Below are 26,920 nucleotides of genomic sequence, written 5' to 3'. Positions count from 1 at the left end.
ATACATGTAAAGAAAGCAAGCAAGCCAGGGGCTTTCTTTCCCAGTGCTGTGGAGATGGGGACCAGAGGATACATATGGCGTGCTGAGCAGCCAGTCTATCTGGGTCTGTGAGCTCTAACTTAATTGACAAACCATGTCTCAAAAAGTAAGGTGGATGGGACTAGAGAGTTGGCTCAGTGGTTAAGACCACTTGCTGCTCTGCCAGAGGACCTAGCTTTGACTCCCAGCATCCAATGGCAGCTTACAGCTGTCTCTAACTCTAGTTCCAGGGGATCCAGTCGCTTCTTCTGACCTCAGTGGGCCCTGCATGCACATGGTACACAAACATACATGCAGGCAAAATATCCATGCATATAAGACAATACAATAGAAATGCTTTTTGAAAAGCAGGGTGGAGAACTAATATTAAGGAAGATAACCTAACAGCAAGCTTTGTCCTCCGCACAGATATATGCTTACATGCACACACATCTGCACACACGTGGGCATGTACACACCCCAAATAATTTGCTTCTTTGTTTGTTTTAGAGGTTTTAGAGAGTTATGACCCATAGGGAATAAAAGCAAAGGAATGATTGAGACTCTGAAGTCCAGTTTAATTTAGCGGCGGTCTGTTTTGCAGGGAATGCTGTAAACTCACGGATATTGAAGTGCATGATTCCAGAAAGTCACATATCAGAAGACTCTGTGGTTAAAGCCGTATCCTGGCTCTGTGTTGACAAGTGTTCTGGTAATACCAAGGTAATCTTTTGGGATACTTTGATGATAAGTCCTTCAGAAGCTGCTTAAGGGCTAGCAGAGAAGAGCCACTTCTGGAGTAATGGCAGTGGCCTTTTGTACATAACCTGTGGTTTCAGAACAATAGAGCTTGATAAAAGGACCCTGCTCAAAAAGAATTTTTTACAACGAAATAAAAATCTATTATCCTACTTGGTGCTAGAAGCTTTTAAAATAACACTGAGGGGGGCGGATTAACATTCTTTTGTAACAATTAGTTACATTTCTCTAAGGACAGTGCTTTTTCTCTGTTAAACAGGTACTTTTTTATCGTTGGCTGGTTGCGATGTTTGACTTTATTGATCATAAGAAGCAAATTAGTTCTCTGTATGGCTTCTTTTTTGCTTCATTGCAAGATGATACTCTGGTAAGTAAATATCGACCAGCATTGAGCTTCAGTCAAATACTATATTTGTACATATTGGCATGCCACCTAATGTATGTTCTATACTTAAAGATATGTTAAGAATACAGAAGACATAAAGAATTACACAGCAGACATCTTTGCCGCACTGTCTCACAAATTAATGCATCTATGGTTTTTGCTGTCTATCTTTTAAGAAAACCTTACAGACAGACTTGTTGATTTTGCCCAGTGATTGTCATTTCCCCTTTTAAACCACATCAGAATCCTTTGGGAGGCTTGGTCTAAATTTTGTCGACACTGCAAAAACTACATCAAAAGCATTAAGAAGGAAAATATTACATTTCACAAGTTGCAAATAGACTGATTTTTTTTTATTAAATAGCACAGTTATTCTCATTAGTATATTAATAATGCCAAGAAATGAACCTACTGGCCGCCTAGAAGATCTTCAAGGACAATCAATAGTTTACAGATTCCGTAACGCACATAGTTAACCAAATTCCCCGTAGCTTTGGGAATGGAATTCATACACTTATTTTATTTATGAAAATTCATGTTACCCTCCTGATTCTTTTCTTGTTCTGGGTAGGCATAAATTTATTTTTTTATTAAAGATGTAATTATGTGTATGAGTGTTTTGCTTACATGGATGCTTGGGAACTGCCTGCAGGCTTAGTGCCCATGGGGTTCAGAGGAGTATGTTGTTGGATTCCCTGGAACTAGAATTATAAACAGTTGTAAGCTGACATGTGGGGCCTAGGAATTGATCCCATGTCCCCTACAAGAGCAGTAAGTGCTCTTAACCACTGAGCCATCTTTCTAGTCCCTAGATTAAAAAGATTGAGCTTTTTGTATGTAGTTCAGTAGTATAAAAATGTAGCAAGTGAATTAAAGAAACCACATGAAGGTAACAGCTCAAGAGAGATGGCTCAGTGGCTAAGAGCAAGCAGCTGCTGCTCTTTTAGAGGGCCTGGGTTCAATTCCTAGCACTTACAGGGTGGATCAAAACTATCTTTAGTTTTAATCTACTAGAACTTCCGTTTCAGGGGATCAGGTGCCCTCTTCTGGCCTCTGTAGGCACTGCACACATGTAATACATAGATATACAATGCAGACATGTAATACATAGATATACAATGCAGACAAAGCACCCAACACACTTTAAAAAGGTGAATTATAAAAGGTGGCAAAATAGAAGATAGTAGCTACTATACAATAATGAAAATGAAACCATGCAAATCAGTGATTAGTAAAGGCCTAAAAGATGTAAGCATTGAGCCAAGCCTAGGAAGGGTGAATTGGATTTGGGATTTTTTTTTTTAAGGCAGTTTCACTATGAAGCGCTGGCTAGTTTGGAACTTTCTATGTAGATCAGGCTGCCCTTGAGTTTAAAGATTTGCTTGCTTCTGCCTGCCAAGTACTGGTGTGCCAACATGTTCTGTGGTTTAGGGCTTTGACAGAAGGAAGTCTTGTTAGTTCTGAGGGGAGGATCTCAGGCAAGGCTGTACAATGGGGAAGTTGTGTTTTAGGAGACTACAAATAGGAGCAGCCTGACTTAGTTGAAGTTGGTAAGACTGAGAAATGTGGGCTAGGGATAAATTGTAGAGGATTTTGTTTTTTTTTGTTTTTTTTTTTAAGGAAGTTGAACTTTATTGTTTTAAAGAATACTTTTTTGTTTAGTGTCTGTGTACATACATATGCCAGGGCACATGTGTGGCCGTCAGAGGACAGCTTGAGGGAGTTGGGCCACTATTTCCACCATGTGACTCCTGGGACTTGTACTACTCTTGTCAGCTTGGCAGAAGGCACTTGTTTTTTTTTACCTGTGAAGCCATTTTGCTGCCCCCTACATTTTATCTATTTTGTGTGGATATGTGGGTGTGCATCCCACAACATATATGAGGAGGTTAGAGGACAACTTGCTGGACTTGGTTCACTCTTTGCATCTTTGTCTTAAACTCAGCTTATCAGACGTGGCAACAAGGAACTGTTTTTTTCATTACCTGCTGAGCTGTTTTGGTTGACCATGATTGGCTTTTTAAAATGAGAACTATGTGTGTATGTGTGGTGGACTGCCATGGTGGACTGTCTGTGAGTGTGTGTATGTATCTGCCATGGTGGACTGTCTGTGAGTGTGTGTACGTATCTGCCATGGTGGACTGTATGTGAGTGTGTGTATGTATCTGCCATGGTGGACTGTCTGAGAGTGTGTGTACGTATCTGCCATGGTGGACTGTCTGTGAGTGTGTGTATGTATCTGCCATGGTGGACTGTATGTGAGTGTGGGTACTTATCTGCCATGGTGGACTGTCTGTGAGTGTGTGTATGTATCTGCCATGGTGGACTGTATGTGAGTGTGTGTATGTATCAGCCATGGTGGACTGTATGTGAGTGAGGGTACGTATCTGCCATGGTGGACTGTATGTGAGTGTGTGTATGTATCTGCCATGGTGGACTGTATGTGAGTGAGGGTACATATCTGCCATGGTGGGCTGTATGTGAGTATGGGTATGTATCTGCCATGGTGGGCTGTCTGTGAGTGTGTGTACATATCTGCCATGGTGGGCTGTATGTGAGTATGTGTATGTATCTGCCATGGTGGACTGTATGTGAGTGTGTGTATGTATCTGCCATGGTGGGGACTGTATGTGAGTGTGTGTACGTATCTGCCATGGTGGGCTGTCTGTGAGTGAGGGTACATATCTGCCATGGTGGGCTGTATGTGAGTGTGTGTATGTATCTGCCATGGTGGACTGTATGTGAGTGTGTGTATGTATCTGCCATGGTGGGCTGTCTGTGAGTGTGTGTACATATCTGCCATGGTGGGCTGTCTGTGAGTGTGGGTACGTATCTGCCATGGTGGACTACTGTATGTGAGTGTGTGTACGTATCTGCCATGGTGAACTGTATGTGAGTGTGTGTATGTATCTGCCATGGTGGACTGTATGTGAGTGTGTGTACGTATCTGCCATGGTGGACTGTATGTGAGTGTGTGTACGTATCTGCATGGTGGACTGACTTGTCTGTGAGTGTGTGTACGTATCTGCCATGGTGGACTGTATGTGAGTGTGTGTATGTATCTGCCATGGTGGGCTGTCTGTGAGTGTGTGTACATATCTGCCATGGTGGACTGACTGTCTGTGAGTGTGTGTACGTATCTGCCATGGTGGGCTGTATGTGAGTGTGTGTACATATCTGCCATGGTGGACTGACTGTCTGTGAGCGTGTGTACGTATCTGCCATGGTGGACTGTATGTGAGTGTGTGTACGTATCTGCATGGTGGACTGACTGTCTGTGAGTGTGTGTACGTATCTGCCATGGTGGACTGTATGTGAGTGTGGGTATATATCTGCCATGGTGGCCATGTGAACATCAGAGAACCACTTTCAGGACTTGTTTCTCTCCTTCCACTCTGGGTTCCAGGGCTCGACCCGAGGTCATCAGACTTCCGCTGCAAGTGCTTTGTTCCTGCTGAGCCATCTAACTGGTGCTAGTTTCTGGTTTGTGTGTTTGAGACAGTGTGTCCTGTATAGTTCAGGATAACCGTGATTCACTATCTTTCTGCCTTCTCAAAAGTGTGGGGGTTGTAGGTGTGAGTCAGTCACCATGGCTAGCAGCAAAGGGGTTAGCTTTTTAAAGTCATTATTTCTTAAAAGTCATTTTCATAGACTTTGATAGGATTCTGTGCAGTGACTCAGATGTGGCAGTTAAATATTTGCCATCAAGGCAACTACAGTGTTTGAGATGCATATGGATTTTTCCTTCCTAGATGTGATTAAAGGAGAATGTCAGATTCCCCATAATACCAGCTGGAGCCTCAGGCCAGCAATTGGATGGCATTCATTTTGTATTCAACATGATGAATAGTGTTGCTAATGGCTCATATCCTAGGGGTGTGAGGTAATGAATTTGTACCGAAATCTAAATTCTTTCTTCTTCAAATTATGTTTAGAGTCTATCTGAATCCATTCCTAAGTGCAGAAAAAGCAGTTTAGAATATGCTATCCTTCAAAGTATAGGGTAACAACTACTAATATGCCAATTTGTTTAAAGACTATCATTGTGTTGTTCTTTGAAAACCTAGTGTATTTATTACGTGTGTGTACATATGTGTGTACATGTGCATGCATGTGGGTATGCTTTAAGTGTGTGAGTGTGGCTGTGCACTCAGCACTGCAAGCATGGAAAGACCAAGGGAATGTGTGCGAGTTGGTTTGTTCCTTCCAGTGTTCAGTCCAGGGGTCCGGTTTGCACAGTCTGGGCTTTTATCTGCTGGGCCGCCTTTTCTGTTCCCACTAAGTAGTTGACTCGTTTTCTTCTTTTGTGAGATAAGCTCTGGCTGTACTGGAACTTGATATATACCCAGGGTGGCCTTGAACTCACAGGGATCTGCCTGTTTCTGCCTCTCAAGTCCTGAGATTAAAGTTGTGAGCCACCATGACCATCTATAATTGACTTTTACACTTTTGGTCATTGACAGCAAGTATTAACAAACTTAAAGGTCCAGAAGTAAATATTTTTATATGTGAGGGCCATATTATTTTAGTTACAACAGGTATAATTTCAAACTAACTATTTGGCAATGCAGGAATGAGTGGGAGTGGCACTCCCCCCCCCCCCCGCCTGCTTGCCAGCCTGCCCATTCATCTATCATCATCCATTCATCCATCCATCCATCCATCCATCCATCCATCCATCTATCTGTCTGTGTCAGGGTTTAAAGTATCTCATACTGGCTTCCTACTTGCTATGTAGCTGAGGACTGTCTTAAACTTCTGATCTTATTTCTACCACCAGAGTGCCAGGATTATAGGTCTGAACCAGCAGACCTGTTTGTAATCCCAGGGCTTTATGCATGCTAGGTAAACCCTCTAACAAGTGAACAGATGGACACTTAAAATGAAGACCGGTCATCCAGCAACTTAATAAAAAATATATTGAGTGGGTCCTATTTGCCAGATTGTAGACAAGTTGTTGCTTAAATTTATGGTATAATTGGCTGGCATTAGAACTCAGAGACAGCTTCTACTTAATGTGTGCAGAGCCCTGCACACAAAAGAATTCTGTCTATTCCATGGAAAATGAGGCATCATTGAAAATGATCTTTTAAATAGTATAAAATAGAATAAAATGCTTTAAAGTGGGAAACCAGGACAAAAGTTTCAAAAATGTACTTATGTGTATTTGTATGCACCTGAGTGTATATATTTGCACCTTGTGCAGACAGGAACCCAAGAAAGTCAGAGTGGGCAGTAGGTCCCTTGGAACTAGAGTTACAGATGACTTTGAGCCACTTTGTTGTGTGCTGGAAATCAAATTGGAATCCTTTGGAAGAACAAGTGCTTGTAGCCTCTGAGCCATCATTCTAGCCCCAAGGATAAAAGTTTTAATTTTGTATCTTAGTGTCTTAGGGTTTCTGTTGTGTGAAGAGACACCATGACCAAGGCAACTCTTTTTTTCATAGCGTTTTATGTATTTAAACAACAATTTACATGGCTATATAATTCCTTAGTATTTTTCTACACTATTACTTAAGTTTCTCTATTTTTGAAGCAACATTAAAATATTTTAATGCACTTTTACATGTAATTTTGTTTTCAATTACCAGAATACTCTTTTTTTTTTCTTATATATAACTTCCATTTTATTTTATTAATGTTTTACCTATTCACTTTACATCCCACTCACTGCCCTTCTTCTGGTCATCCCCTCCTACAATCTTTCCTCCCATCCCATTCCCCTTCTCCTCTGAGTGGGTGGGGCCCCTGAGTAGCCTCCAACCTTGGCACTTCAAGTCTCTGCTAGGCTAGGTGCATCCTCTCCCACTGAGTCCAGACAAGGCAACCCAACTAGAAGAATATATCCCATGGTTAAGAAAGAGCTTTTGGGACAGCCCCTGCTCCAGTTGTTTCAGGGACCCATATGAAGGCCAATCTGCACATCTGGTTTAGTTCCCAGAAACCACAGGATGGCTCACAGCTGTCTGTAACTCCAGTTCCAGAGGATCCAATGTTCTCTTCTGGCCTTCATTGGCACCAGGTGGATATGTGGTGTAAGTATATATATGTAGGCAAGTAGTCATACATAAAAGGCAAAACAATAATTCTCACTTATCTTGTCACCAATTGAAGCAGTTTTCTCAAAAAAGAAAATCACTGTCACATGCAGGTTTGAGCACACATAGTCAGAAAATCTGAAATTGAAAGCATTTAACAATTCAAATCTGATCTCCAAGTGTGCACATGCAAGAATGCATGCATTCATACCTTTATTCGGGCCTATAACTCATGAAGATGAAAAGTGGAAAATGTCTTGCTTCATGCAACAAGCCATAGTCAAACACACATTAAAATCATTGTGGAAACTTACTTTTAAGTAAGCTATCTGTAAACAACAGTATGTATAACTCTCCAGTGAATTCTGTGTCTAGACTTAGGTACCATCCTTCAGCTTTTTCATTAAGTGCCTTGAAATGTCTCAGTTCACTTAATCACTGGTATCCAGCATTTTTGATAGGGAAATTATTGTTCAGTGAAGGCCTAAAATTCTTTTACTTAGCATATGATTGACATTTGAGGAGGCTATGGTATGTTATTTTATTCAAACTAACATTGTCCGTTTTCATTTTTTTATTTCATTTTAACAGTGCCCGTATGTTTGCCATTTGTTATATTTACTGACCAAAAGGGAGAATGGTAAGTGTTTTCACCCCAGTTCAATTACAGACCCAGCATTGGCTTCATCCTTTATAAACTTAAAGAACTATTAACACTATAGTTGTGTGACAACACTCCTTTTCTGAAAATTGGTTTTTTAGTACTTTTATCTAAGAGTATCTGTACAGTGGCTTGACTGAAGAGGTATTTATATTTTGAATGTGTTGTGAGAAATTGCATGACTCACATGGTGATTAAGTATAACTGACTTTTGCTGAAGCAATTGCTGAGAACCACTTTTCTCTCTGTTTTCTAGTCAAACCATTTCGTGTGAGAAAATTGCTTGATCTCCAGGCCAAAATGGTGAGTGCAGCAAACACCCTGGAGAATCCATTTGTGCTTTGTGCTAGGTTTTGAGCCAAGCTTTGGAGACACAAAGCCCACTGGTGAGTCATTAGCTTGAAGGAACTCACTTCCTGGAGAACTCAGCTAACAAAATGAAAAACATAATCAAAGCTGAGAGTGAATGTCAGTGCTTAGGAAAAAAAGAGAGACGTGTTCAGAGTTCCTGCCTACGACGCATGAGGCCTTGGTTTAACCTCCACTACACTATGTTAATTTTTACCAAAAAGATGAGTTCAGTTAACCATACGATAAGTCCTAAAGGTGTCTGTGATATGTGTTCTTTTAAAAAAAATGTGTTGTGTATATTATTATGTCTGTGTGTATGTATAGGTGTGTGTTTAGGGTTTTTTGTTTTGTTTGGTTTGGTTTGGTTTTTTTGTTTTTGTTTTTGTTTTTTTCGAGACAGGGTTTCTCTGTGTAGCCCTGGTTGTCCTGGAACTCACTTTGTAGACCAGGCTGGCCTCGAACTCAGAAATCCACCTGCCTCTGCCTCCCAAGTGCTGGGATTAAAGGCGTGCGTCACCACGCCCGGCAGGGTTTTTTATTTTATTTCTTTACAGTCCAGTCATTGCCCCTTTCCTGGTCTGCCCTCACAGTTCCTCATCTGGTTTCTCCTCCCCACTGTCTTAAAGACGATGTTCCCCCTACCCACTCTGTACCAGGCCTCACCACTCCCTGGAGCCTCAAGGGGCTTCTCCCGCTGAGGTCAGACCAGGCAGTCTGCTGTTGTATATGTGTCAGGGCCTTGGACCAGCTCCTGTATGCTGCCTGTTTGGTGGCTCAGTGTCTGAGAGATCTCAGGGGTCCATGTTAGTTGAGACTGCTGGTCTTCCTATGGGGCCCCCTCCTCCTCAGCTTTTTCCAGCCTTTCCCTAATTCAACCACCAGGGTCAGCAGCTTCTGTCCATTGGTTGGGTGCAAATATCTGCATCTGACTCTTTCAGCTGCTTGTTGGGCCTCTCAGAGGACAGCCATGCTAGGCTACTGTTTGTAAGCACACCATAACATCATTAATAGTGGCAGGCCTTGGAGCCTCCGCTTGAGCTGGATCCCACTTTGGGCCTGTCACTGGACCTTCTTTCCCTCAGGCTCTTCTCCATTTTTGTCCCTGCTGTTCTTTTAGACAGGAACAATTCTAGGTCATAACTTTTGACTGTGGGCTGGCAACAAAGAATCAACAACACCTGTCTTTCTACTGGAGGTGGGCTCTATGATTTCCCTCTCCCCACTGTTGGGCATTTCATCTAAGGTCCCTCCCTTTGAGTCCTGAGAGTCTCTCACCTCCCAGGTCTCTAGTACATTCTGGAGGGTCTCCCCACCTCCCACTCCACTAGGTTTCATATTTCCATTCATTCTACTGGCCCTCAAGGCTGCTCTTCCTGTCTCTTCCCTCAATACCTAATCACGTTCTGCTTTCCCCTCCCCCTCTCCTCTCCCACCCAGGTCCCTCCATCCCTCTTCCTCCTGTGATTGCTTTCTTCTTCTTCCCAAGTGGGATTGAAGCATCCTCACTTGGGCCCTTCTGCTTGTTAACCTTCTTGAGTTCTATAGATTATTTCTTAGTTATTCTCTACTTTTTTTTGTCTAATATCCACGTATTAGTGAGTACATACCATGCACGTCCTGATTCTATGATGCCACACTCAGGATGATATTTTCTAGTTCCATCCATTTGCCTGCAAAACTCAGGTTGTCCTCGTTATTAATAGCTGAATAGTACTCCATTGTGTAAATGAACCACATTTTCTGTATCCATTCTTCTGTCATGGGACATCTGGGTTGTTTTTACCTTCTGGCTATCACAAACAAGGCCAGGCCACTATGAACATTTTGGAGCACGTGCCCCTGTGGCCTGGAGGGGCATCTTTTGGGTATATGCCCAAGAGTGGTATAGCTGGGTCTTCAGGTAGATCTATTTCCAGTTTTCTGAGGAACCTCCAGATTGATTTCCAGAGTGGCTGTACCAGCTTGCAATCCCACCAGCAATGGAGCAGTTTTTCTCTTTCTCCACATTCTCTCCAACACGTGCAGTCACCTGAGGTTTTGATCTTAGCCATTCTGATTGGTGTAACATGGTAGGTATCTCAGGGTCGTTTTGATTTACATTTCCCTGATGACTAAGGACTTTGAATATTTCTTTAATTGCTTCTCAGCCCTTCAAGATTCCTCTGTTGTGAATTCTCTGTTTAACTCTGTGCCCTAGTTTTTGATTGGGTTGTTTGGGTTTTTGGAGGTTTGTTTCTTAAGTTCTTTATATATTTTGGGTATTAGCTCTCTATCAGATGTGGCATTAGTGAAGATATTTTCCCAATCTGTAGGTTGCCAATTTGTCTTATTGAGTCTGTCCTTTGCCTTTCTGAAACTTTCCAGCTTCATGCGGTCCCATTTATCAATTCTTGATCTTAAAGCCTGAGCCATTGGAGTTCTGTTTAGGAAATTACCTGAGCCGGGCGTGGTGGTGCACGCCTTTGATCCCAGCACTCGGGAGGCAGAGGCAGGCGGATTTCTGAGTTCGAGGCCAGCCTGGTCTACAAAGTGAGCTCCAGGACAGCCAGGGCTATACAGAGAAACCCTGTCTCGAAAAACCAAAAAAAAAAAAAAAAAAAAAAAGGAAATTACCACCACCACCACTACCACCCACTTTGTTCCAATGAATTGGTGGATCTTTCCCAGTTTCTCTTCTATTAGATTCATTATATCTGGCTTTGAGGTCCTTGATCCACTTGTACTTGAGCTTTGTGCAAGGTGACAAAATGGATCTATTTTCATTTTTCTACATACAGATTGCCAGTTAGATCACCACCATTTACTGAAGAAACTTTCTCTTTTTCATTGCATATTTTGGGCTTCTTTCTCAAATATCAAGTGTCCATAAGTATATGGGTTTATTTCTTGATCTTCAGTTCTATTTCATTGATTGACCTGCCTGTCTCTATGCCAGTACCACACAGTTTTTTTTTTAATCAGTATTGCTCTGTAATACAGCTTGAGGTCAGGGATGGTGATTCCCCTAGGAGTTCTTTTATTGTTAAGAATTGTTTTCACTATCCTGTTTTTTTTCCATATGAAATTGGGAATTTCTCTTTGCATGTCTGTGGAGATGTGTGTTGGAATTTTGATGGGGATTACATTAAATCTGTAGATTGCTTTTGGTAGGATGGCCATTTTACTATGTTAATCCTACCAATCCATGAGCATGTGAGATCTCTCCATGTTCTGAGGACTTCTTCAATTTCTTTCTTGAGAGACTTGAAGTTCTTGTCATATAGATCTTTTACTTGTTTGGTTAGAGTCACAACAAGCTATTTTATATTATTTGTGACTATTGTGAAGGATGTTATTTACCTACTTTTCGTTTTCAGCCCATTTATCATTTGTATAAAGGAAGGCTACTGATTCGTTTGAGTTAATATTTATCCAGCCACTTTGCTGAAGTTGTTTTTCAGCTGTAGAAGTTCTCTGGTAGAATATTTGGGATTGCTTATGTATACTATCATATCATCTGCAAATAGTGATACCTTGTCCTCTTCTTTGTCAATTTGTATCCCCTAGATCTCCTTTTGTTGTCTTATTGCTCTAGCTAGCACTTTGAGTACTATATTAAATAGATAGGGAGAGAGTGGGCAGCCTTGTTTACTACCCGATTTTAGTGGGATTGCTTCTTGTTTCTGTCCATTTAATTTGATATTGGCTGTTGGTTTGCTGTATATTGCTTTTATTATGTTTAGGTATGGGCTTTGAATACTTGATCTCTCCAATCCGTTTAATGTGAAGGGGTGTCATATGTTGTCAAATGCTTTTTCAGCATCTAATGAGATGATCATGTGATTGTTTTCTTTGAGTTTTTATATAGTAGAGTATGTTAATGGATTTTCATATATTGAACCAATCTTTCATTCCTGGGATGAAGCCTACTTGATTATGGTGAATGATGTTTTTAATGTGTTCTTGGATTCAGTTTGTGAGAATTAGATTGAGTATTTTTGCATTGATATTTATAAGTGAAATTGGTCTGAAGTTTTTTTCTTTGTTAGGTCTTTATGTGGTGTAGAGATCAGCATAAATATCGCTTCATAGAACAAATTAGGTAGTGTTCCTTCTGTTTCTATTGTGTGGAATAGTTTGAAGAATATTGGTATTAGGTCTTCTTTGAAGGTCTGATAGAATTCTGAACTAAACCTCTCTGGTCCTGGGCTTTTTTTTTTTGGTTGGTAGACTTTTAATGACTGCTGCTATTTCTTTAGGGGTTATGGGACTGTTTAGATGGTTTATCTGATCCTGTTTAACTTTGGTACCTGGTATCTACCTAGAAAATCTTCCATTTCGTCCAAATTTTCCAGTTTTGTTGAGTATAGGCTTTTGTAGTAGGATCTAATGATTTTTTTTTTAATTTTCTCGGTTTCTGTTGTTATATCTCCCCTTTCATTTCTGATTTTGTTAATTTGGATACTGTCTCTGTGCCCTCTGGTTAGTCGGCCTTAAGGGTTTATCTATCTTCTTGTTTTTCTCAAAGAACCAGCTTTTGATTTTGTTGATTCTTTGTATAGTTCTCTTTGTTTCTATTTGGTTGATTTTTGGCCCTGAGTTTGATTATTTCCTGCCCTTTGCTCTTCTTGGGTGTGTTTTCTTCTTTTTGTTCTATAGTTTTCGGATGTGCTGTTAGGTTGCTAGTGTAAAATCTCTCCAGTTTCTTTAAGAGGGCACTTAGTGCTGTGAATTTTCCGTTTAGGACTGCTTTCATTGTGTCCCATAAGTTTGGGTATGTTATGTCATCATTTTCATTGAATGCCAGGAAGTCTTTAGTTTCTTTCTTTATTTCTTCCCCGATCAACTTATTGAGTAGATAGTTGTTCAGCTTCCATGTGTGTGTGGGCTTTCTGGTGGTGGTGGTGGTGGTGGTGGTGGTGGTGGTGGTGAAGACCAGCCTCAGTCCATGGTGGTCAGATAGAATACATGGGATTAATTCAATATTTTTGTGTCTGTTGAGGCCTGTTTTGTGACCAATTATATGGTCAGTTTTGGAGAAGGTACCCTGAGGTGCTGAGGAGAAGGTGTAGTATTTTCTTTTAGAGTGATATCTGTCGTGGTAACCTCTATTAGTTTCACTGTGTCTCTGTTTAGTTTTCTGTTTCAATGACTTGTTCATTGGAGAGAGCAGGGTGTTGAAGTCTCTCACTATTATTGTGTGTGGTTCTATATGCGTTTTGAGCTTTAGTAGTTTCTTTTATGAATGTGGGTGCCCTTGCATTTGGGGCATAGATGTTCGGAATTGAGAGTTCATCTCGGTGGATTTTTCCTTTGATGAATATGAAGTGTCCTTCCCCATTTCGCTGAATAACTTTTAGCTGAAAATCTCTTTAATTGGATATTAGGATGATGATCCCCACTTGTTTCTTGGAATCATTAGCTTGGAAGACTCTTTTCCATCCTTTTACTCTAAGATAGTGTCTGTCTTTGTTATTGTGGTGTGTTTCTTGTATATCTCGTGGATCCTGTTGTGTATCCAGTCTGTTAGCTTATATCTTTTTATAGGGGAATTGAGTCTGTTAATATTGAGAGATATTAAAGACAGATAATTGTTAGTTTCTGTTATCTTTGTTGTTTTAGGTGGCATTATGTGCATGTGATTCTCTCCTTTTGGTTTTTGTTGTGAGATAATTAATACCTTGTGTTTTCTTTGCTGCAGGTACCCTCCTTCTGTTGGAATTTTCCTTCTAGAATCCTCTGTAGGGCTGGATTGGTAGATAGATATTGTTTAAATCTGATTTTGTCATGGAATATTTTTATCTCTCTGTCTATAATTGAGAGTTTTTCTGGGTACAGTAGCCTGAGCTGGCATTTGTGTTCTCTTAGAGTCTGTATGATATCTGCCCAGATCTTCTGGCTTTCATAGTCTCTGGCAAGAAGTCTGCTGTAATTGTGATAGGTCTGCTTTATATGTTACTTGACCATTTTTCCTTACTGCTTTTAATATTCTATCTTTGTTTTGTGCATTTGGTGTTTTGATTATTATGTGACTGGAGGAATTTCATTTTTGGTCCAATCTATTTGGAGTTCTGTAGGCATTTATGTCTATGGGCATGTCTTTCTTTAGGTTAGGGAAGTTTTCTTCTATAATTTTGTTGATATTTACTGGCCCTTTAAGTTGGGAATCTTCTCTCTCTTCTATACTTGTTATCCTTAGGTTTGGTCTTCTCTTTGTGTTCTGGATTTCCTGGATGGTTTGGGTTAGGAGCTTTTTGCATTTTGCATTTTCTTTCATTGTTGTGTCAATGTTTTCTATGGTATTTTCTATACCTGATACCATAGATTCTCTCTTCTATCTCTTTGTATTCTGTTGTTGATGCTTGCATCTGTATCTCCTGATCTCTTTCCTAGGTTTTCCATTTCCAGGTTTGCCTCCATTTGTGTTTTCTTTATTGTTTCTACTTCCACTTTTAGGTCTTGGACCGATTTGTTCAATTCTTTCACCAGTTTGATTATGTTTTCCTGTATTTCTTTACAGGATTTATTTGTTTCCTCTTTAAGAGCTTCTACCTTGTTTTCCTGTATTTCTTTCAGTGATTTTTTTTTTATATCCTCCTTAAAGGACTCTATTATCTTCATGAGATAAGATTTTAAGTCAGCTTCCTGATTTTCAAGTGTCTTGGTGTATCCAGAGCTTGCTGTGGTGGGAGAACTGGGTTTTGATGGTGCCAAAGTATATTGGCTTTTGTTGCTTATGGTCTTGTGCTTACCTCTCATCATCTGGTTATATCTGGTGTTAACTGACCTGGGTGTCTCTGTCTGGAGCCTGCCTCCTGTGTCCCTGGGTTGCTGCAGGTTTCCTGGGAGACCTGTGGCCCTGGCTACAGCAGATTGCCTGGGAGGCCTTCAGAGTGTGGGATCTTCAGATGGGCAGACAAGCTGATGAGCTTCCCTGGCAGAAGGCACAGACTGGAAGGGCTGTGTGTTTGTCTGTGTGTGTGCGTTGGGGGGGGGGGGTGTATGTACAGGACAGAGGACAACATAATGTATCATTTTTCAAATGCTGCCTGCAGTTTTTGAGACAGTTTTTTTTTTTTTTTGTCCTGAAATTGACCACATAGGTTAGGGCTGGTTGGTCAGAGAGTCGCGGGGATCTGCCTGCCTCACCCTCCTCAGCTGGGTGATTTCACGCATATGCTCCCCCCACCTCCCAGCTTTGGCTCTTGAATGTTTTAGTTCTGAGATGGAACTCAGATCATTTCTGCTTGTAAGGCAATCCCTCTGCTGAACTTTTGTCTAATTCCATAAATATATATTTCTGGCAAAACATCCCATTCCTGTTTTCCCAGCTCGTAGGAAGCAGAGGCAGAAGGGCTACTTGGGCTACATAATGAGCTTCTACTTAAAAAGAAAACAAGCCCAGCTCAAACACAGTAGTGAGTTTACAGGTGCCAGAGATGTTTTCAGCATTGACTATTGTTGTTGTTTTCTAAAGAGTTTAATTGAGTTATAAATAATCAACAAATATGTGAAAAAAATGTCCAGTATCATTAACCATAGGGAAATACATATCACTACTAAAAGATAGTGTCTCATCAAAGCTGGAATGGCTATTATCAACCCTTCTCACCCACAAATCAATTGCTAGTGTGAATAATGGGGACTGGTTTTGCTCATTTGTTTGAAAGTCTTGAAAAATCACATTTCTTCTATATTTATTTATTTAGTTATTTGTATGGAGTGGGTGTAGATGTACACATGTGGGCGCTACATGCCATAGCTCACATGTGGAGGTCAGAACAGTTAGAAGAGTCATTTCCCTCGGTTCTCTCCTTCCACCATGTGGGTCTGAGATGCAAGCTCAGCTTTTCCGACTTTGCAGGAAATACTTTTTTATCTATTTTTCTTCCCAGCCCTTTTGGAACTTTTATAATTACTTTTTAAAGTTATTGTACAAATTAAGGGGTTTGGTTATGGTATTTTACTATATCATTGTACTATTGCTCTTTTTATTTTCTCCATCACTGGTGATTTCATGTCATATCCATATGCATATACACATATATGTCCATATATAGAGAGTTCTACACATTCTATATATTAGGGAAGCATAGAATATTTTGTTTGTCTTCTTCCTCAAATTAACTCTCTTTTCCCCTTATTTTACACATTTGTCCCCTTCATAGGCTTCATTTTAATTTTACATCATGCATATATGTGACATTTAATATGTGTGTATATATGTACACACATACACACCACACTACACCATACCTTTTATCTTTTTGAGCCTGGGTCTTTCCATGAAGACCTAGTTCTCTTTAAATGTGCTATGTAGACCTGGCTGGCCTTAAACTTTTGCCAGTTTTCCTGCCTCTGCCTCTCCAGTGCCGGGAGTACAGGCAGATACTATTGTGGCTGGCTGATATATTTATATTTAATTCTAGATTCCTCACAGAAGCAAAAACATGACAGTTCTCTTAGTCTGATTTATTTCACTCATCATGATCTCTAGTTCATTTTCAAATGATATAAATTTTCTTCTTTATAGGTGAATAAAATGCTACTGTGCATGTTTGTCACATTTTCTTTATCAATTGACCTTTATTGACATCTTGGTTCAATATTTTTAAAAAATGTAAAATTTATTCATTTTATATGTTTTCCTGTATGTGTGTGTATACCACATACATGCAGTGCCTACAGAGGCCAGAAGAGGGCAGCAGACCCCAGAATTGGGATTAACAAACAGCTGTTAACTTCCATGTGGGTAGCCCCTGAGTGTCTCTATAGCTGCTTAGTTACATATTTTTGCTACTGTGAATAGTGCAACAATAAACATGTATGCACAAGTGTGTGTCTGATACCTGATTTAGCTTCCTTTGGGTATATGCCCATGAGTGGTATAGCTGATCTGAAGTCAGATCTATTTTTAGTTGGAAAAAAAATGAAACTCATTTATTAGTAGTACTTATTTAAACTTAAATTAGTACAGCCATTATGAAGAGCATATGGAATCCTGCCCCCCCCCAAAAAAAAACAAGCCCTAAAAATAGAGCTACCATACAATGTAGTGTTCTAGGTTCACATGGAAAGCAAATGAAGTCAACATAGCAAAGTGGTCCCTATATTCCTTTACTTATTGTGGCACTTATCGTGGTAAGATACAATCAGCTGAGGTACTTTTCTATAAAGGACAGAATAAAAAGGACATTTTAAATATGTAAAATGGACTATGTTCAGCTATAACGAAGAATGAAATCTTATTGCAGCAAATTGGATGAAACTAGAAGACATTAAGGATGAACAAAAGGAGCCAGACACAAAGACTAATGTCACATGTAGTTGTTAAAAAGTGTCCGTGTTAATATGGACTATTAATATCAATTGAAAGACTATATTAGAGGAATACAGGGAGGTAGGGTTATTGCAATAGTCAACAATGCAATGAAAAATGCAAGTTGTATTAAGCTGTTAATGCTGAATAATGATATTAAATCCAATTAATATTATATATACATATGATGTTAATAAAAATAAAAGGTTAAGAATAAAAATTTAATAAGTTTTAAGCGGGGGGTATAGCTTAGTTGATAGAGTGCTTACTTAGTATGCACAAAGCTCTGAGTTCAAATCCTAGAACCACTTAAAAGTGGACATTATGCATATACCTGTAACCCTAGCATTTGGGAAGTGGAGACAGACAAATCAGCAATTTAAGGTCATTTTCAGCTACATAGCAAGTTTGAGGCCAGTCTGGGTTACATGAGTGTCTGTGAGTGGAATAAAGTCATGTTCCATCTCATGTTTTAGTTAACAATTGACCATATACAGTGGTGTGTACCATAGAGCCTAACAATAGGCCATCCCATGTAAGGTTAAGTCGATTCTATGAGTATCCTAGTTTCCCTTCTATTGCTATGATAAAACACCATGACCAAAAGAAACTTCCCACAGAAAGTTTATTAGCTTACAGTTTATGTAGTCCATATTGGGGGAAAATTAGGGTAGGAACTGAAGCAGAGGCCATGGAGCAATATGGCCTATAGACTTGCCTACAGGCAGTCTGACAGAGACATTTCCTTTAAAAACTAATTTTTAAAAATTATTTATGTATATAGATGTTCTGCCAGTATGTATATCTGCACAATGCTCATGGAGTGCCCATGGAGACCTGAAAAGGTGGCAGAGTCCCCCCCCCCCCCCGAACTGGAGTTACTTATAGTTGTGAACTGTCATGCTGGAAATCAAACTTGGGTCCTCTGGAAGAACAATCAGTGCTAGTTAGCGCTGGAGGCATTTTCTCAATTGTGATTTTTCTCTTCTCAGTCTTTAACACAAGTCTTTAGCTTGTGTTAAATTGATAAAGAGCTAACCAGAAGAAGGATGTTCATGTAGTCACGAACTCACTCACAATTCATTTCTTGTAATACATCCCCATGAATTTTAGGACTACTGTGTTTCTAAGTGTTATTTGCTGTCTTACTTTGTATAGTATTTAATTCAGCAAAATTTTAATGTCTTAAAAAGACTTGGTTACTTGCTTAGATTTTAAATTATATGCTTTTTTAAAAAGTAATCTGCTGTATTAAATGTAGGCATCCAGCAGAAATGACTCCTTAAATTGTGAAGTCAGTCTCTGTCTCTGTCTGTGTGTGTGTATGTGTGTGCGCGCACGTGTGCAGGTGTGTGAGTATGCCATGGCATGCTTATGGAGGTCAGAGGACAACTTGCTATAGTTGGTTTTCTCTTTCTACCATTCAGGTCCAGGAGTGAACTCATGGCATCAGGCAGTTGTCTTTACCCACTGAGCCATCTTATCAGTCCCTATCTACTTTTTTTTGAGATAGGACCTCTTCACTATTCAAGCTTGTCAAGTAGGCTAGGCTGGCTGGCAAGTGACCTACTGGGCAAGTCACCCCTAGGATCTCCCTGGCTCTGCATACCACCACACATGACTTTTTCAAACTTGCTGCTGCCTATGTAGACCAGGCTGGTTCCGAACCCACGGAGTTTCCACTTGTGTTTGTGATTGTTGGGAAGACTGTTGGGAGGTGCTTGCCACCATGCCACACTTTGTTTAGCTTCTTCTTATAGTTCGGTCACATTGTAAAATTGGAGTCTAAAGGTTTAGACTTGGTTTATTGTTACCTTTTGTTTAACATGAGCTCTAAGTTTGCATTTGGCCACTGAGTTGATAAATGAAAAATTCTTACTTTATTTCAGGGAATGCAGCCCCACCTCCAGGCTTTGTTGTCACTGTATAAGTTCTTCGCTCCTACTTTGATTTCTGTATCTTTGCCTGTAAGGAAGAAGGTAAGGGATTACTGAGGGAGAAGGCCTACAGAGATTCGAACACATTTTTGTTTATTTTGCTTTGTTTGGGAAACGGTTGTGGTGTGGAACCTCAGGCTGGCCTCTAACTCATCTTCCTTTCTTGGTTTCCCAAATGCTGGGACTACAGATTTGCACCACAACTTTGGCAAAATGCATTGTTTTTCATGAAGTTAATTTAAAGATTTGAACTAAAACATTAAATGGATTTATAAGAATATAAAATTTCATAATCAATATGCATTCAGTTAATAATTTTAGACTTAATTGCTCTGATTCATGAGTACCTAATCCTCTTTTCTTTACCTAAATTTATAGATCTTTTTCAGTAATTCAAAAAATCTGTGGACTTCAGCTTCCCTTGCTGTGAGGCTAAGGAACCAGGGAGCTTTCCCAAAACCTCTAAACCTTCCATTAGGTCCAACTACGGGCCGTTCTCTAAAGAGGGTAAGTAATATAAAGTACCAAAGGACTTGTGGCTTCAAAAACAGTAAGCGTCCAGGTGGTGGTGACCATAGATATTTAAATAGATTTTGATAATCTAGTATTCTATGCAGACCACATCCAGACTCCCATTAAATGAAACATCTTAACAACCGATTTTACAGATTTATTTACTTTTTATCTATTTATTTTTGAGATTGTATTTTTCTAAAATATAGCCTGGATGGCCTGAAACTTGCTATGTTGACTAGACTTGGCTTCTGCCTCCTGACTGTTGGGATTAAGAGAGTGTACCGCCATTTCTGACTGTTGGGATTAAGAGAGTGTACCGCCATTTCTGACTGTTGGGATTAAGAGAGTGTACCGCCATTTCTGACTGTTGGGATTAAGAGAGTGTACCGCCATTTCTGACTGTTGGGATTAAGAGAGTGTACCACCATTTCTGACTGTTGGGATTAAGAGAGTCTATCACCATTTCTGATTTTACCTTTTTTAAACTTGTCTTTTTTGGTACATTGATAAATCGTTGTATTATCTTTTCTCCTTAAGAAGTGGAATTCTCACTCAGTTATACCAGCACTACATTCTGCTAACAAAGAATATGGAGAGAAGACGACAAGCCTGTATGACTATCTCAGCAATGATCGATCACTTCCACTAGAACAGCTCCAACGTCTCCCTCAGCTTTTAGAGAGCATTCATTGTTTGGAGGTATGTGACTGGTGCAGGTGCTGATTCGGATTTTCTGTTTGATCTGGAGAGCCTCTTTTTTCAGTACTTGGGACTGAACTCAGCCTCACTCATGCTAGGGAACGACTCTACACTGAGCCTTACTCCAGACCCCAGACCCTTTACTTTTGTTGTATGTTTCCTATCTACTGTTTCACTTCTCACTGTAGCATACATTCCTATACTAACTGGTAACTTGCTTCATCTTACAGCTCCCTTCTCAGATGTGCTCAGTGCTAAACAGCCCTCTGCTACTTCACTATATTAACTGTGTCAAAGATGAGTCAATCTTACTGAGGATCTCTTATTGGTTGAGTCAAGCATTACAAGAAGGTAAGAATTGATGCTCTAAAGCATCAGGTAAATTAGAATCGAAGAAGGTAGTAAACAGCTGTCTTATGATAAATTAAAAATTCTAGAATTTAGTATTTTTATATATTTATAGAAATGTTATAATCACTTTTCTAGTAATCATATATCCTGAACATGAATACTTGTCGTGTTATCATTTAAAGACAATAAAAAAGGAGTGGTATTAAATAAACACTGCTATATGAGCATCAGAATTGACCAGATGACTGGTCTTAATCTCAGCGTTCTTCATTGTATTCCCAGGAACTGGCAAGAGTGGTTAGATCAGTGTTAAGCCAACTGAGAGAAAGTCAATTTGCAAGACAGAATATTACCTTTTTATTGTAGAATAGACGTGATTCTTTCCGGTGACTAACCAGCATGGCCATGTGTACCAAATCAAGTCCTGCCTCTAATAGCACATTAGGTATTAGCAATTTTTTTTAATTAAAGAGCTAAAGGAAGTGACAGCAGAGAGGCTTTCATGTGTGCCCCAGTAAAACCTGACCCCTTTCTTGCCATTTTTTTCTAGGAATTTTGCTATCACAAGTGCTTATTTCTTGCATAAGCAACTTGGGACTATTGACATCTTTGCAATCAGTTTTAGTCTCTATGATGAGTGTTCCTTTGATTTAAAGTCTTACAGGAGATTTGATACAAGTCATTCAATTTTTAATTTGTAACTTCCTACTACTTGTAGCTTATATTCAACTCCCCCTATCTATTTTCAACCATGTGTTTATAGTCACTTGGATTTCTGTGTCATGAAGCTGATATTACTCATTGTAAGGAAACTTTTCTAGTGTTTTTCCTGTCAGCGTTCCCCTCTGTTACCATGTTTGCTAACTATCACTTCCAAATCCGTATTGAGATCTACAGGGTCACAGCCATCTTATTCAAATCTTACAACTTTTCAATTTGTCATTTCTCTGTCACTAGAGAGTAGTCATACATGTATTCTGTATCATCTTTATTATCGTCTGACCAGATGCTTATATTTATGATTTCTTCTCTAGAATGTGTGTGGTATAATATAAATAATTATGAACAAGAAGAGGAATTTATAAACCTTCTGGACATGGTCATCAGGGTACAGTGCTTCTTACAAGTAAGGTTCAATTTGGTTTCTAGTGATTCCATCATTCTTAAGATGTATTTGGCTGTTGCTTGTAAGTATTTTCTTAAGTATCTGACATTCTTCGTTGTTGGAGGTACAGTCTTATGTATCACAGACATATACCTGATATTTTGCAGTATTGGGGATCAAACCCAGGGCATTGTTCATACTAAGCAAGCAGTTCTACCAACTGCACCGTACCTGAAGCCCTGGTACCTGGTGTCATCAATTTTTATTTTTATTTACTAATTTTCCTTATTCTTGGCATCTTTTAAAAATAATATTTGTTCAAATTAAAATTTAGAGAGCCAAGTTGGACTGACATTTATTTCTGTATGATTATATTTGAAGAAATTGTTATAATTGTAAGGAAATAAGTTATTTGATGCATTCAGTTAATTGAATGACCCAGGCCTATAGATCTGATAGGGTTACAGGTTGTATTCATTTTGGGGAGGTTGGGGCAAGCACTTGCAATCCAACCAAGGGCCTTGTGCATGCTACGTGAGCCCTTATTCTACTACTGCTCCATATCCTCAGCCCATGGCTTGTATTCTTTTTAGTTAACTAATTAATCCTTTTACGGGGCCTCATTAGCCCAGGCTGGCCTTGACTTTAATAAGCAGCTGAGAGTGAATGTGAACACGTGATCAGATCATCCTTGCTCCACAGCTTGAACGTTGGGCTTCCAGGTGTGCATGAGCACATCCTGTTGAGGTGGCTCTGGACGTTAGGCAAGCGCCCCGACTGAGCAGCTCCAAGCCAGGATTTATGTTCTCTATAGCTACAAACGTCTCAGAGCATGACATATGTCCTAGCAGGTGTAATGTTGTCCTGGGAATCTCCGAGTTGCACTTAAAGCTGGCACTCATGTATTGAACATTATCTAGATGCCTTGATCATCTGAAACAACTGTAGCACAAAGTAAAATGGTTGTTAGAGGCTTTGTGATTGTATACAAGGTTTTAAGATCCTCGTGTATTTCAGGAGGGATTTTACTCCTGTGAGGCATTCCTGTATAAAAGCCTGCCTCTCTGGGATGGCTTCTCTTGTCGGTCACAGTACCTTCAGCTTCTGGCCTGGATTCCATTCAGTAGCTTCTCTGGTATGTACCCTGAAAACGTATCAGTTACTTTCCTTCTGCTGTGATTTAACCCCATGCCTGAGACAACCTAGATTGATTTTGCTTTACAGTTCCAGAGCGTTAGAATCCATGACAGCAGGTATGAAGATAGGGCCAGGAATCTAAGAGCTTGCATCATAAAGCATCAGGATGAGACAGAGATTAAGTGGCTTAAGAATGGCACTAGGTTTTGAAGCCTTAAAGCCTACCTCCACTGACATAAAGATTGAAAAACTTGAATAGTGCCACCATTTGGGGACCAAGCATTTAAGCCTCAGCTTATGGGGGACATTTTTATTGAAACCACCACAATATGAACTTATTTGATTCGATGTAATATAAGAAAGTTAAAGATTTTTGAATCCTCTTTTATTTTCTATTTCCTAGAGGTGAAGCCACTTCTTTCTGATCATCTAGCACCTCTCTTCTTTACATCAAGTATTTATTTCAAGGTAAACAGACAAACAAACAAACAAACACCACATCTGACTCAGACTCAGGAAAAAACATACTTTTGTTAACTGGTTAAATGATGTTTTATAATCCCAAACTGGAATTATGGCAGTGATCTGTTTTCTTCTCATTTGTAATTTTGTAACAGTAGTTTGTGTGTGTGTGTGTGTGTGTGTGTGTGTTCATGCACACCACAGTGCGTGTATCATGGCATCGAATTTTACCTGGTCTCCTTTCCTCCCCTCCCTCCCTCCCTTCCTTCCTTTCTTCTTCCTCCTTTCAGTACAAAGGTTTGCTAGGCATTGTAGCTTAGACTTGCCTGAAACTTGTTCCATAGCCAAGGCTAGAATAGCAGCAGTTCTTCTGGCTCTTGATAGTACAGGTATGTCTTACCACACATTACCACTGCTTTGACTTTGGAACTATATTGTATTATGGAATTTAAAATGCATAGAGCTTTCCGGTTTGAAAGCTTGGCCACACAAAATTATTCTGAACTTTTTACACTAGTAAGCAACAAATGATATCATGAGAAACATGTCAAGTGCATATGAACAATGAGCAAACCCAGCTGTACTTGGAGTTTTGTATTTATGCTTTTGTACCTGGATTAAATGCATTGTTATTAATTCCCCATCACCAATGCATCAGAATCACATTAAAGAAGTAACAGCCCTTCCTCCTGGAATCATTTAACTACTAGCAAGGACGTGATACTTTTCCAAAACTTTGAACAGAGTTTTAGAAGGGATTAAGCCACTGGTTCCAACTGACCCTAATTGACCCAGACAATAAAACAGAACTACAAATATTATTGTTTATATCAACTGATATCCATAAGTGCTGTGTTCAATAATTATGGTGGATATTCATTTTAGAAGGTCGTTTTCAACCTCTGTATTTGCTGCTTTGAACAAATAATACACATGCCTTGTTCTGGGTCAGGGGCATAGAAAAATTCATAATTTAAGATGACAGCTATGCTCTAGCCTAGATTTTCAAAGCTGATTCCATGGGAAATACAAGGTAAGCAGGTTGTTAACATTGTTCTCCCAAAGGCAGGTTAAATAAACAGGTCAGATATACAGTAGGTAGCAGTCCTAAGTGACCTCAAGGTATGGTATTAACGCTGGCTGTGAAATCCAGCCAAACTTCTGGGCTCTTAGAATGTAAAGATTGTTTTACCACAATGCATTGCCAGAGTTTTAAACATAATGCCTATGTTAGTATATTTCATAAATATACTCATTACCCCTTTTGAGAGTTTTTGGGAGTTAGGGATGTGAGGTTGAAACAGGGTCCAACTATGTAGCCCAGGTTTCCCTGGAACTCAGGAGAACCTTTAACGTGAATCTATCTTCTTGCCTTAGTTTTCCAGGCATTAGGATTAGGGATGCAAGCCACAATGCTCTAATTATTTTTCACAACCATGGGAGTGCAATAGTGACCAAAGCCAACAAAACTCCTTGAACCACTTTCTTATTGGATACCTGTTTTGTTTGTTTGTTTTGAGAGAAGTGATGATAGAATACTTGTTTTACAAATGTTTTGCCTCTTACATGGCTCACTGTTGGCTACATTTACAGGAAAAACAGGTTATTCTGGTTACTGTTTCTCATAATTCATTGCATATTACTTTATTGCCTATCACATTAACTTGAATTTACTAATTATATTACTTGTAACTTACTACTATATGAATACTGTTATTCAAGTGAAAATACCAGTTATCCCAGCTATTAAATTTTCAGCGACTCAATTTTGAAAAAAAAAAAAATTCTTTTGCAATTCTCTCCTAATGTTCCAGTTGAGTTCTTTTCAAAATGTTCACCCATGCCAGCAGTTTAAAGAGCTGCTTAGCTGTGGACGCTCTGGTGAAGTGTAGGCACTTGTTATTTCTGTGGATTAGGGTGGTTACTTTTGATTCAACCTACTATGCTTGTATCCATTCATTTGTCTATTTTTGTCTGAGAGTGGAGGAAGGAGGAAAGGAAACAGGAAATGAGGCAAGAAGAGAGAGCACTTTTTCATTTTCAGGCCCCCAATGAGACTCAGTGAAGATAGTTAGGGAATTGTAAACGAGGCCCTGGGAAGGCACAGTAAAAATTCTGAGAACTCAGAGATTAGAAATGTTTCTTTAGCCGGGCGTGGTGGCGCACGCCTTTGATCCCAGCACTTGGGAGGCAGAGGCAGGCGGATTTCTGAGGTCGAGGCCAGCCTGGTCTACAAAGTGAGTTCCAGGACAGCCAGGGCTACAGAGAAACCCTGTCTCGAAAAACCAAAAAAAAAAAAAAAAGAAATGTTTCTTTTCCAGAGTTACAGAAGATTAATCGTTCTATAACCAGCAAAAAAGGAGGCAGCTTGTGTTTAGAGACCACAGAGAAAAAGGGTGGGAAGCTCTTACTGGTAGCAACTTGAGATGATCTCTGAGAGGACAATAGGGGTGATTTTTGTCTCTGCCGTTGTCTTCTACGGCCCAGGCTGGCATCAAACTTGCTGTGTGCTACTCTGTTCCGATGCCTTAGCTCCCTCCTCCTGCCTCCGGAAGGCTGCCAGTATAGATTTCTGCCACCGTTCATGGCCAAGAGTGATGGTTTATTTGATGATATAAATGATGTTATAAAGGGGTGTGGTTTTGAGAAACCCCTGTTCCTCAAATCTTGTTGGCAGCATAAGCTTGCATTCATCTGTGCTTTGGAGACTGAGCATGTTGGAGTGGCAACTGTTTGAGTTCTAAGTGGGGCACTGCCCTCTTCACGGTCCCTTCCACTTCTAGTCTCCTTTAGGTCTAACTACTATTTGCTTTGAATGATTTTGTTTTGTTTTGTCTAACTACTATTTGCTTTGAATGATTTTGTTTTGTTTTGTTCCCTCTTCAGTGTAGTGTTCTTCAAAGTCTGCAAGAATTACTGCAGAATTGGCTGTTGTGGCTCTCTACGGATGCACATGTGCAGCCCACGACAGACAGTCCTCTGTGAGTTAATCCTGTGGCCGGCCACAGAAATGTTCTACACAAAACTGTTTGCATATGGAATCTAATATTATGGCATGCTACTTAATTATCTTGTGTAAATACTTAGAAGTCTTCTGGATATACTTTAGTTACTCTTCATATTTTATTCCCATAATCCTGAGAGAAAAGTCAAAAATTTCCAAGTTACTATTTAGATAAACCAGAAAGCCAACCCTTTTGAAT

General features: G+C 39.7%; 1 protein-coding gene across 1 annotated transcript in view; it reads left to right on the top strand.

Annotated features, from left to right (window-relative positions):
• Positions 1-26,920, top strand: part of Cenpi (centromere protein I) — a 54,662-nt gene that overhangs the window by 9,058 nt on the left and 18,684 nt on the right. Inside the window, exons 6-17 of the mRNA XM_021153340.2 lie at positions 623-741; positions 1,037-1,144; positions 7,792-7,840; positions 8,118-8,164; positions 19,400-19,489; positions 19,826-19,954; positions 20,501-20,662; positions 20,893-21,013; positions 22,048-22,139; positions 23,136-23,253; positions 23,659-23,723; positions 26,604-26,698. Coding sequence (XP_021008999.1) covers positions 623-741; positions 1,037-1,144; positions 7,792-7,840; positions 8,118-8,164; positions 19,400-19,489; positions 19,826-19,954; positions 20,501-20,662; positions 20,893-21,013; positions 22,048-22,139; positions 23,136-23,253; positions 23,659-23,723; positions 26,604-26,698 — 1,195 coding nt within the window. The remainder of the gene's footprint in view (positions 1-622; positions 742-1,036; positions 1,145-7,791; positions 7,841-8,117; positions 8,165-19,399; positions 19,490-19,825; positions 19,955-20,500; positions 20,663-20,892; positions 21,014-22,047; positions 22,140-23,135; positions 23,254-23,658; positions 23,724-26,603; positions 26,699-26,920) is intronic.

Source organism: Mus caroli, unplaced genomic scaffold (genome assembly GCF_978045245.1).
Source record: "Mus caroli unplaced genomic scaffold, Mus_caroli_1 scaffold_5, whole genome shotgun sequence".
Lineage (NCBI taxonomy): Eukaryota > Metazoa > Chordata > Mammalia > Rodentia > Muridae > Mus > Mus caroli.
This window is presented reverse-complemented; position numbering and strand designations above follow the sequence as displayed.